General features: G+C 41.9%; 1 protein-coding gene across 4 annotated transcripts in view; it reads right to left on the reverse strand.

Annotated features, from left to right (window-relative positions):
* Window positions 1–468: 468 nt before the first annotated feature.
* The window catches only part of ADAMTS6 (ADAM metallopeptidase with thrombospondin type 1 motif 6), a 283143-nt gene continuing 270749 nt past the window's right edge, over window positions 469–12862 (reverse strand). For 2 of the 4 annotated variants that reach the window (XM_075590050.1, XM_075590029.1), the window contains one exon: window positions 469–4185. In XM_075590050.1, the coding sequence (XP_075446165.1) occupies window positions 4076–4185 (110 nt within the window). In that variant the 3' untranslated portion in view covers window positions 469–4075. The remainder of the gene's footprint in view (window positions 4186–12862) is intronic. The other 2 variants (XM_075590040.1, XM_075590020.1) reach the window with 1 other exon arrangement.

Below are 12862 nucleotides of genomic sequence, written 5' to 3' on the forward strand. Positions count from 1 at the left end.
GCTCCTGTGTCCCGACTTATATGCACCAAAGGCCGCATGCTGGCATCACATTAGCTACTGTAAGGTCTAGATAGCATGTACATAACAAGTGTGGAACAAGTACAAATAATCAAAACTAATTTAAACATACTGCCAAGAGGTAGCATCATATTTTGCAGATTGTCAAACATTGCGTATAATATATATATATATATATACACACATATATATATATACACACATATATATACACACATATATATACACATATATATATATATACACATACACACACACACACAGTAAAAAGAAATCCGCGGGACTCGCCTAACGATAATCAAAGGTACATTTATTTATACCATCTGGCAAACAATGTATAAAATGGGCAGCGTTTCGAACTTTAAAGTCCTTTGTCTAGTTAAGGATCCTGACTAAGGACTTTATAGTCCGAAACGCTGCCCATGTTATACATTGTTTGCCAGATGGTATAAATAAATGTACCTTTGATTATAATTAGGCGAGTGCTACGGATTTCTTTTTCCTACATGTTACTTGGGGCTGGATAGTGATCCTTGCCCCTCTGTGTGCACCCCATGTGAAGCAAAGTACTTTTTCTCTTTCTTATGGTTATGGAGTGCCCCAAGCATTATTTTTTGAGATATATATATATATATATATATATATATATATATATATATTTATTAATTTCAATCCTTTTCCTATGTTCTTGCTAATTCACATTAATAAAATACATACTGTATGGTGAACATAACACATTTGGCATCCTACTCTGACTAGCACATTTAAATCATATAGATCTATAGATCTGTTTGTGCTAGAGGGGGTAAGAGGACAGACTGTGCACACTGCATGCTTCGGAGTGCAATGAAAATGTAGTGGAGTAGTTGGTCCAATCACAATCGGCTGTACTGAATAAAAGTCTCAGGAACTTTTATGCATGCAATTTCTATTCACTGGAATGGCATTTGCACTAATCAGGTTATCCAAAGGGTGCTATGTACAGTATCAAGCGCAAAAAAAACTGCATCTAGACCAACAGTAAATCAAACAAAACAGAACAATTGTTTTGCTTGAGTGAATAATCAAGTGCAGTATTTAAAGCAGACCATTGACCACAGCAGATACAAGTCAAACTTGCTGAACACAGTAAAGGGGAGATGAATATTTGATAGATGCAGAATTTGATACATCCAAATATGTGTGCGAGATATGTGTACACTTTTAAAATGCCTCTTATAGTTATTGCAGTCTTCAGAGCATACAGCTACCTTATACCTTCCTTTAAGGATCCTGTTTATAACCAATGCCTTCCCTTACAATTTAATTGATTTACTGTAATCAAATGTTGTCTAAATAATTTGAAAGAGCCCTTATGATTTTAAGTATAACTACAAGATGTGATAACACAATAAGAAGCAGCAGTGCCATTGACTATTTGTTTTTGGAGAGGGGGAGGGAATTATATTTTATCACTTTGTAAAAGGCACCTTTAGTTGTCAATTTTCTCCGAGCTTTATCATCATCAAATATCATGTACTGTATTCTATAAAATTCTCAACATTAAAAAAAATACATGACAGAACAGCAGAATGTATTTAATATTACTGCTATGATGCTACCACAATTGACCTTTCTAATTGGTAATGCTGCATAATGCTGTACCTTTATAAATATCCCCTCTCACCAGCCCTTGAAATTAATTGATTAATTACATTGAAACAAGAGTTACATATAAATTAGCATTCATCAAGTACTGTATCTAATGCAAATTGCAAGTTTAAAGAAGAGTAGAAATGTGCTTCCTCCTCATCTCCTTGTTGACTTGAAAGAAGCACATACGAGTTATTAAGCCCTACTATGGTAAGATGATATATTGCCTGTGTAAATATAAATTAGTGTTCACCAGGTAAGGCTTAAACCCTATGCACAAGACTTTGGGGAGATTCACTAAGCTACTACATAGGGTACCAGGGCTTCCCATGTTAACTCCCATTCAAGTCAATGCTAGTTGACACTGGATTGAGCTCCGATGCCCCCTTTAGTGAATCCAGGTCTTGGGGACCCAATGTTCACATCTATTCTTAAATTACAAGCTTTCCAAACTTTGCACAAAGATGACATGCACACATTTCCATAAATCCTTAGATGTGTGAAAATAGGACTGGAGAACTGGAGATGGAAAAACAACAGCCGCTTTATGGGTTATATCCATAACGGAGGCACAAGTTAGCATTATGGGGCTTATTCCATATCAGTCGAAGTGGCCTGGGCCATTTTCCGACAAAATTCACCATTGACTTCAATAGGGAGCTTCTGCCTAAAATGGCCCTATCGCCCTCGTGGGTTAATATAGAATAAGCCAATATATGTGTTAAACTGTGTGGAAGTGATACATTTTACTTGGTTAACTAGTAGGTGGTTCTTATTCAGACTATGGGGAAGATGAATGCAAAATGTGTTTTGGTGCAACTGCTCCATTCTTTGCTCTGTTTTGTCATACAGTGTATAAGAGGCGTTTGCAAAGCCTCTTACAAGCGGCACAGAATGTTGTGCAGAGTTCACCCCTCTGACCAAGTGGACCTTTTAGAGCAAATATTGGAATTGGAAATAAAATGAAGCAAGATGGATGCAAAACTTCATCAATCTCATTATAATGTGTGTGCTAGGTCACTCCTCCTATTGACACAAACTAAAACAAAGTGCAAAATGACATTTCTTCTCTTTTTGACACTTTTGCTCCAAAATTGCCTAGGTACCCCAATATTTGGAAAACAGTCTCTAGATAGCTATATTTTCTTATGCAGATGCCACATACTTCTTAACAGCTTGTCTTACAAATATTGTTAGTCCAAACATTTGGTATTAACCACTATTTCGGTTCTCACTTATTATTGCACACTTGCAAACAGACTAAAAAAACTGCCACATTTGTACATGTACTTGCTGAAATCAGGCTTCCTATTAAAGCCATAAGAATTATTAATACTTGAATGCTCATTGGCTGCTGCTAATTGCCATCACTGTTGAGTAAATAACGCCCTTATTGTCTTCACCTTTTGATAGGAAACTGTATGGATGCAAGTAAATTATAAGTAATAATTCCAGCATTTTGGCCAATTTGACATCAATATAATAGCCACTTCTGACATCAAGAAAAAATGTGTCCTTTAAAACTTGTTTTAGATACTGTATATTTATATTAACAAATAAAAAAGCTAGCACCAACAACTTGACTGCTTTCTTATAATTTCACATTAGCAAATGGACAAATTGCAGGTAATTTGGTTCATGACCTTTTAGTGGAAATCTCAAATGTTCTTACCAAATGGCAAACTGACTCTCAACTTACTTAATCATGAGTGAATTTGTAAACATGCTTGTCATGTTACAGGCAGTAAATGATGCACCTCTGAATACTGACATTCGTATAGCTTTATATATGGTTCACAGCAGTGTTACAGAAAACGCTGGAGAATTCAGAGGAGACTAGGCAGAATGAATAACAAATACAATTATTTTAGTTCTGATTTAAAATTGCTCCTTAAATAACATTTCAAAGCCCATTTTTTTATAACTTAAATTGTGGTGCTGTAAATTCAGATAAAATAGTTATTATATGTTTCAGCTATGACTTAAGAATTTTGTCTCTCTTTTTGCAGACCAAGTCATAACAGCTACATTTGAAACAGTTTAAATACAAATGGATTCAGTGTCATTTCTTAAGTCCATAATAAAAATTATCTTATTGGTTCAAGGAGGTAAGCAAGGTGATTGTTGTACTCGGAAGAACACAAACGTTCCATAGTCCGCTTTCTCTATACGTGTTGTTTCGAAGTTTTCCAATTTTGGCTTTCCTCCTTTTCTGGTGTCCAGCACTTTGGATAATAAATTCACTTCACAGAAGTTAAATAATATTGAAATCCTGTCAGCTGGAGCTGACGAGTGGTTATGTTTTACACAGGGTTATTTCTTTTCAAGGACATCAATCTCATTCCTCTGTGTGGTTCTCAGTAACTGACACATTTCCACAATGGAATTACAATGCGCTCTCTCTCTTTCTCTTGCTTGGTTTGGGTCAGTGTCCTTGGCAGGTTTTACAACACATCTGTCTGAAGTATGCTCGACTGCAAAACTTGAACTTCAGCACCAATGGGCAATAAGCCACTTTGTTCACATCTTTGCACTCTGAGGGGAAAAGAAACAAGAGGCAAATTAACGATAACAATAATTGAATGGTTATGCATTCCTGTCCTCAAGATTTATTGCCTAAGTTTGTGACACATTTTAAGTTTTAAACTCTCGGCTATAAACTATTCATTGTAGTCTGACCCTGACCCAGTTTGCATGTTCAGTAAAACAAGACGTTGCACACATTACCATGCATTAGTGAAAGGGTTCTCAAACCTCTAGCCAGACAAATCTTTTGGATATTAGAAAATTGGGATATGATCCCAGACTCTGATGCTCAAGAAGTGGGGTGCCTTTGTCATCCAATCGAGTATTCAGTACCGTCGGGAGGCACTTAGACAATTTAATAATGCAAAATCTTATTTACATCTTAAGAGTGACCCCACTTTTAGTTATTTGGGGGAACTCCAACAAATTATTGATTTAGGCAAAATTTTGTGTGTACTGAGCCCCAGAGAGTGTGAGTTTCTGAGCTGTCTACATCCCATGATACCAGTATTCCACCATCGCCTAAAGATCCATAAATCGTTGGTCGACCCTCCTGGTCGACCGATTATGGCGAGCATTAGATCTATGGGAGATGATTTATCGCGGTATGTGGACAGCTTTTACAGCCTTTGGTTTTTGATTTGGTATCATTTGGTATCATTTATTCAAGACACTACAGATCTAGTTGTTGCTCTCCAAGAAATCCATTGGAAAAGTCAATACAGATGGATCGCGTTAGATGTGACCTCTCTGTACTCAATTATAGAACACAGACATGGTCTTTTGGCAATACGCCATTTTCACAATGCACTTTTTTGTTGGAACCTATCACTTTCGTACCGACTCACAATAATTTTTTATTCGATTCACAATTTTAGTTACAAAAACAAGGCACGGCTATGGGGACTTCATTTGCACCCTCATATGCCAATTTATTTATGGGTTTAAGGGAACTTCAGCACATTTATCACACCACCAATATATTTCGTAAGCACATTATTTTTTATAAACGTTACATAGATGATTTAATTTTGGTGTGGGATGGGGATGATGATTCACTGTTCCCCTTCATTCAAACTTTAAACACTAATGATTCAAATTTACGTTTCACTTATGAGCACAATATTAATTATTTGGATGTGGTTCTGTACATCGATATTGACAAATCAATACAGACAGATATATATCGAAAGGTACATTGGAGAAACTCTCTCCTGTGGGCTCAAAGTTGCCATCCCAGGCCATTGGTCAAGGGCATCCACAGAGCACAATTTATTAGGTTGAAGAGGTTGTGTTCAGATGGTGAAGCTTTTCTTGTACAATCAGAATGACACAATATTTCCTTACAAGAGGCTATAGGCCACAAGATGTACATGAAGCATTTGCATATGCGGACTCTAGTGTATAAATAATAATAATAATATAATAATTGTTTGTTCTTGTATAGTGCTGCTAGTTTTTTACGTAGCGCTTTACAGACACAGTCCCTGCTTACAATCTATGTTTTTTGGTGCCCGGGGCACAGGGAGATAAAGTGACTTTCCCAAAGTCACAAGGAGCCAACACCAGGAATTGATCCCTGCTTCAAACTCAATGCTAGTCGGTGTCTTTACTCGCTCCTTCTCCCAATGTAAATGATCTTATACATTAGACACTTAGACGTTCTAAACGTAAATTTAGAGTAAATCAATATAGAAATGAATAGATGACTTGCCCTATGTTTATAACGACTTTTAATAGGCAGGCAAAACACATTCAAGCTATCATATGGAAACATTGGAGCACCTTACTATTGGGTAAAGATATTGCTCCGATTTTACAAGAAAGCCCCATATTTGTCTTCAAAAAGGCTATTAGCATCTTATCTGTCATCAAGCCTATTTAATTCCAGAGACCCTTGCACTAGGGTGCAAGGAATACCTACAGGTTTCTTTAGTTGTGGTAGGTGCTCCATGTGTCAATATGCAAGTCCCATCAAATGTATACCATTGACTAAATCCAATTATCGTATTAGCACTTTTATCAATTGTCATACGAGTTTTGTGATCTATCTCTTACAGTGTGGGTGTCACATGAAATATATCGGTCTTACTATAAGACCTTTACGGTCAAGAATCATAGAACATGTGCGTCTCGTTAAAAAGAAGGATACATCACACCCTGTTGCGCGTCCTTTTTCGACTTGTCCACAAGGGGTTATTAATAATTTATCTTTTAGAAGGATCAAGCACATACCACCCCATCCATGAGGGGGTGATAGACTAAATAAATTAAAGAGAGATGCATTGGATTTATGCCCTCAACACCCTGGATCCCTTGGAAATTAATATAGATTGGGAACTTAAGCACTTTCTAACAGATTGAATGTCCCATCTCAGGTATTTTTTGGGGTGTATGTACCTCTAACTCTGTACCCTCCGCTTTATAAGGTACATGTACATATTATGTATAGGGATTGTAGCATATATACGTCATGTTTACTGTTATGCGTTTCAATACATGTCTAGGCCAATTTCTTTATATAGACATGTTTTTCATGTTTATTATTAATTATAATGTCTTGGTGCAGAATGCTCCAATGGATGTGTATGTTCATGGCTACATGGTTTTTGATTGTTTACTTTATTGTATTTTATTTTGTTATTATTATTTAATATACTAATATTAGGATAAATTCTTCCTTTGAATCAATTGTCCATGTTGGCTATGTACATGCTTATTTATGGAGGTCTGCACTTTTATATTTATTCATTTTTGTATGTTTAAATATATTACTATACTATTACCTTTTTCTTGGTTGATCTAGGTCTCATTCTATCACTGTTGTATGTGTTTCATTGATTTGTATTTATTCATTTATATCTTTATACTATATTAGTGAAAGCACTGTATGCCTGCCTGCCTACCTGCCTGCCTGCCTGCCTGGATGTTCGGTGTCCCTAGGGGAAATCTCATTGGACCCTTGGGCCGCCCCTGCACACCTCTCATTGGCCTGAGGCGGAGTGACGGGCCAAAGGACACACAGGGACACACACACAGGGACACACACACAGGGACACACACACAGGGACACACACACAGGGACACACACACAGGGACACACACACACACACACACAGGGACACACACACACACACACACACACAGTAGGGGGGGGTTAAATTAGCAGCATGTATAACCCGGGGGTGGGGCTCACATACCCGCCGGTCCCGGAGCCTCCGCCTCTTCCTCCCCGAACATCAGCCTCCACACCCGCGCGCACCTCCTCCTCTCCCCGTGTCTCCCTGTTTCCCGCGCTTTCAGCCCCCCCCCCCCCCCCCGGCGCCGCTACAGTCAGCGGGGGAGCGAGTGCCCGGGACACAGCGGGGGAGCGAGTGCCCAGGACACAGCGGGGGAGCGGCCACAACACGCTGCCTCCTGCCTCAGATCCACGTGGGAGCGGCCTTCACCTCCCCTCACCTCCCCTCACCCCCCTTCACCTCCCTTCACCCACCCCTCACCCCCCTTCACCTCCCCCTCACCCCCCTTCACCTCCCCTCACCCCCCTTCACCTCCCCTTCACCTCCCCTCCACCCCCTCCCCCCCCAGCGCCGCTACAGTCAGCGGGGGAGCGAGCGCCCGGGACACAGCGGGGGAGCGGCCACAACAAGCTGCCTCCCGCCTCAGATCCACGTGGGAGCTGCCGGACGGCTGAGGGAGCGGCCGGACGGCTGAGGGAGCTGCCGGACGGGTGAGTGAGCGGCCGGACGGGTGAGGGAGCGGCCTTCACTTCCCCTCACCCCCCCTCACCCACCCCTCACCTCCCTCCACCCCCCCTTCACCCCCCTCCACCCCCCCTTCACCTCTCCTCCACCCCACCCCCCTTCACCTCTCCTCCACCCCACCCTTCACCTCCCCTCCACCCTCCCCTTCTCCTCCCCTCCACCCCCCCTTCACCTCCCCTCCACCTCCCCTCCACCCCCCCCCCCCCTACGCACCACCTCCCCCCACTTCCCACCACCTCCCCCCCCTTCCCACCACCTCCCCCCCCCTTCCCCCCACCTCCCCCCCACCCCCCCCTTCCCACCACCTCCCCCCCACCCCCCCCTTCCCACCACCTCCCCCCCTTCCCCCCCTCCCCACCACCTCCCCCCCCTTCCCCCCCTCCCCACCACCTCCCCCCCCTCCCCACCACCTCCCCCCCCTTCCCCCCCTCCCCCCCCTCCCCACCACCTCCCCCCTCCCCACCACCTCCCCCCCTTCCCACCACCTCCCCCCCCTTCCCACCACCTCCCCCCCTTCCCACCACCTCCCCCCTCCACCCCCCCTTCCCACCACCTCCCCCCTCAACCCCCCCTTCCCACCACCTCCCCCCTCCACCCCCACACACGTGTATACACACACACACGTGTATACACACACACGTGTGTATACACACACACGTGTGTATACACACACACACGTGTGTATACACACACACGTGTGTATACACACACACACGCGTGTATACACACACACGCGTGTATACACACACACGCGCGCGTGTACACACACACGCGCGCGTGTATACACACACGCGCGCGTGTATACACACACGCGCGCGTGTATACACACACGCGCGCGTATACACACACGCGCGCGTATACACACACACGCGCGCGTATACACACACACGCGCGCGTATACACACACACGCGCGCGTATACACACACACGCGCGCGTATACACACACACGCGCGCGTATACACACACACGCGCGCGTATACACACACACGCGCGCGTATACACACACACGCGCGCGTATACACACACACGCGCGCGTATACACACACACGCGCGCGTGTATACACACATGTGTACACACACACGTGTACACACACACACGTGTACACACACACGTGTATACACACACACGTGTATACACACATACACGTATATACACACACATGTGTATACACACACACACACGTGTATACACACATGTGTATACACACACACATGTATACACGTGTATACACACACACACGTGTATACACACACATGTGTATACACACACAAACATGTTGTATACACACAATATATACATACACAAATGTATACATACACACATGTATACATACACACATGTATACATACACACACATGTATACACACACACGTACACATACACACACACACATGTATACACACACACACACACACATACAATGTATACACACAAACATGTATACACACACACACTATCCCCAGCACCACCACATCAGCACACCGGTATCCCATGCCCCCCCAGCACACTGGCATTCTCGGCTCCCCGCCATTCCCAGCCCCCATCAACACCATCAGCACCCACACATCGCCACCTTTGCACCTCCCCCATCGGCACACCCACATCCGCACCCCCACATCAGCACCAAACCCTCCCAAATCAGCACCCCGATACAATCACCATCAGTACAGCCACAGCAGCACTACCACCGCACATGGGCCGCGTGGACCACTCCCCACCCAAATGCCACACCCACACCACAAACATCCCGGGCAACGCCGGGGCTCTCAGCTAGTCAGTAATATAAATGAGCATACAGTAATATTTCCATTTGCTATATGCTTTGCTGTGGAGGGTTTTTGTCACTTTTTTTACCCACCATAACTTAACTATATATATATACCATACTTAGTTAAGTTATGGTGGGTAAAAAAGTGACAAAAACCCTCCACAGCAAAGCATATAGCAACTGGAAATATTACTGTATGCTCATTTGCATGTCTAAGACAGGTCTGCAACCCCGCCTTTCACCATTATCACCCAGCACACAGCACTTCCACTGCAGCAAGGGATTCTGGGAAATGACATGCAAATGAGCACAGTGCCACCTTTTGCTTCAAAACCATTCAACATGGTTCCCCTACCATGTTGAATGGTTTTGAAGCAAAAGGTGGCACTGTGTGCTCATTTGCATGTCATTTCCCAGAATCCCTTGCTGCAGTGGAAGTGCTGTGTGCTGGGTGATAATGGTGAAAGGCGGGGTTGCAGACCTGTCTAAGACATGCAAATGAGCATACAGTAATATTTCCATTTGCTATATATTTACATATATTTATATATTATGTTCGATTTATTGCACATTATTATTCTTTATGTGTTTATACATATTGTTGCTTGTATACACATTATGAAGCTTTTTGGTTTTATTTCATGTTTATTTTTATCTAGATGTCCATACAACGTTTCTATTAGGAGTTGGTGGTTCTATGATACAATATATATGTTTCATTTAGATACATTGTGTTATATCTATATTTGTGTGTATATTTGTATGTTACTTTTTACATGTTTTTGTGGCACCCATGTGATCCTAACATTGAACAGGTTGCCTTTACTTTTGAGCAATTTAAGTTCATGCCACATTTATTAACCTTCAGGTGTGTATTATGCAAGATAGACCTGTATTGCTCTGGACTATCAGAGAGTGGTGAGAGCTATTTATATGATCACATGAGTGCTTCGCCATATACTCTTTGACAAAGTTCCTATCGGAACGAAACGCGTCAGTGCGCTTCTGCAATGTTTGTACCTATTTATGCGTTTGGATCGCTTTTTGGTTAGCAGTGCACCGCCCTGCAGCATTTTTTCTAATCTTTTGGATAACCAATGAATATCTACATTCATATACAGATTAGGTGCATTTGTGTGAGCTAGTGCACTGGTTACTTCCAAAACCAGGTGTGGCGCTCGGAGAGGTTTGAGACCGAGTGTACTAATATATTATTCTCCATAACATAGAAAGTGTTTGTAGTGTGCCATTTTTGACCGAAAATTCCCTTGCGAAGTCTGAGGATTTTTAGTGGGAATGGCCCGGACTCCTACTTTGGAAGTTATAGAAGAAGGCCCCTATACAGTTAATGGGTTTATATCAAAGCTGATTTCTCTCAAGAGATGTGAGTACGGTACGTTCCAAATACTAAAACTATGTTCAGTTAATCCCATTAACCCATTTGGTGTATGTGGTACCTTCAACACATTGCTAAGCAATATGGCAATATTTAAAAAACAATTTATTGCATGTATGCAAAAGAGGGTACAACAGGGATGAAAGATTTTCTGCTTCTCAATTATTTAATACATCTGCAAATTATAAAGAAAAGTGCCCACAGTAATAAGTAGTTCAAGAGGAAATCCAGGTTCAACCCCTGCTACAGTACGTGGGTATGGTCTCTTATTCCCTTACACTGTCAAAACTAGATTCGTTTCTTGTATCCTATAATAAATTAATGTCATCTATCTGTGCTCTGCCTTGTAATGTGCTATCTACTCTTTCTCTAACTTTATACACTTTTATGTCTGTTACCCCTGTCCTTGTATCCCCACTCATTACATATTAGGCCGCGCTTATAGTGCCAGCGGCGGCCCGCTGCGGTCGCTGAAAAATCCAATTGAATTTACTTCCAGAGATCGCGACCAAGCCGTCGCGCCGCTCCTACTATAAGCACACGTGACGGCTTCGATACATTTGTTGTGACGCGATGTCGCGTCGCCGGGACTATAAGCGCGGCCTTACACTCTATGTTTGCACTGCATACATACAGTATCTGCCACTACATAAAATATGCTCGCAGTGCTTTATGAAAATAGGAGTCAGGCAAATATACATCTAACAGTAAGAAACACAGAATAATTCATTGTCATATTTCTAGTCCTGCAGCAACAACCTACTGTAGTTAGCAATTACCCCCTACATTTGTTTTGTTTGACTTAAGTTATAACAAAACAGCAGGCATACTTTCTTTGCTGCCAGAAGTGTAGTTGCATTACATAGTAAAGGGGATAAATGGCAATATTTAGAAGTAACAATGTAACTGTTTGCCTATAAATGTATATAAATATTACGGTCAGTTTTGCATTTTCCGAAAATGCAAATTCCTCAATATATTTCACTTTTTGTCTGCTCGTTCAGAATGACACGAACTTGAGCATTATCTGTGTAATTTACTGGTCATCCAACTTTTCATGATTACGAATGAACTCCAAGTAGCTTTCTACGGGGCTATGAAGCTTTTATCTGCATGACAATTCCATTAGATAAGGCTGAAAACATCTGGAGCTTTCAGTAAATTGGCCTAAAATATGCTGCAAATTCCTCCTTCACGCAATGCCATTGGTGGAAGGAGAAGTACCATAAAAATATCATCCAGAATGGTGTCCAAAACTATAAATATGCTGTTGTAGCAAATTGTCAAGTACAAAAGCATCTGTTACATTTGGGGTGTTACAACTAGCTATAAATTACAGAAGCAACAAGGCTTGTTATCATGCTATATACTTTGCTGATTATGCTGCACTTGGGAACTAGTCAATATCCTGCATTTTATGGCAAGATGAATGTGACCCCGGAGTCATGAACGCAATATGATGAATGTAATAGGGTATCATTCACAATATAATGATCATGCCAGGAGTGGAAATTTCTTTTCTTCATGAAGGGGGAAAAAAAAAAAAAAAAAAAAGCACAGTTCTACGATCACTCTTTGGAATTTTACTCACTTCAATTGACATTGGAAGTTTTCTGTTCTTATAAGGCTTTTTATAAGCAAAGACTTAAGACGCCGTCCAAGATACTTTTAATGACTGCTTATGAAATGGATACAGAAGGATAGAATAGAACGGAAGATAAGCACTCGGAGCAGGAACCTTTTTAAGGACCTTCAC

The sequence above is a fragment of the Ascaphus truei genome, chromosome 1, assembly GCF_040206685.1.
Source record: "Ascaphus truei isolate aAscTru1 chromosome 1, aAscTru1.hap1, whole genome shotgun sequence".
NCBI lineage: Eukaryota > Metazoa > Chordata > Amphibia > Anura > Ascaphidae > Ascaphus > Ascaphus truei.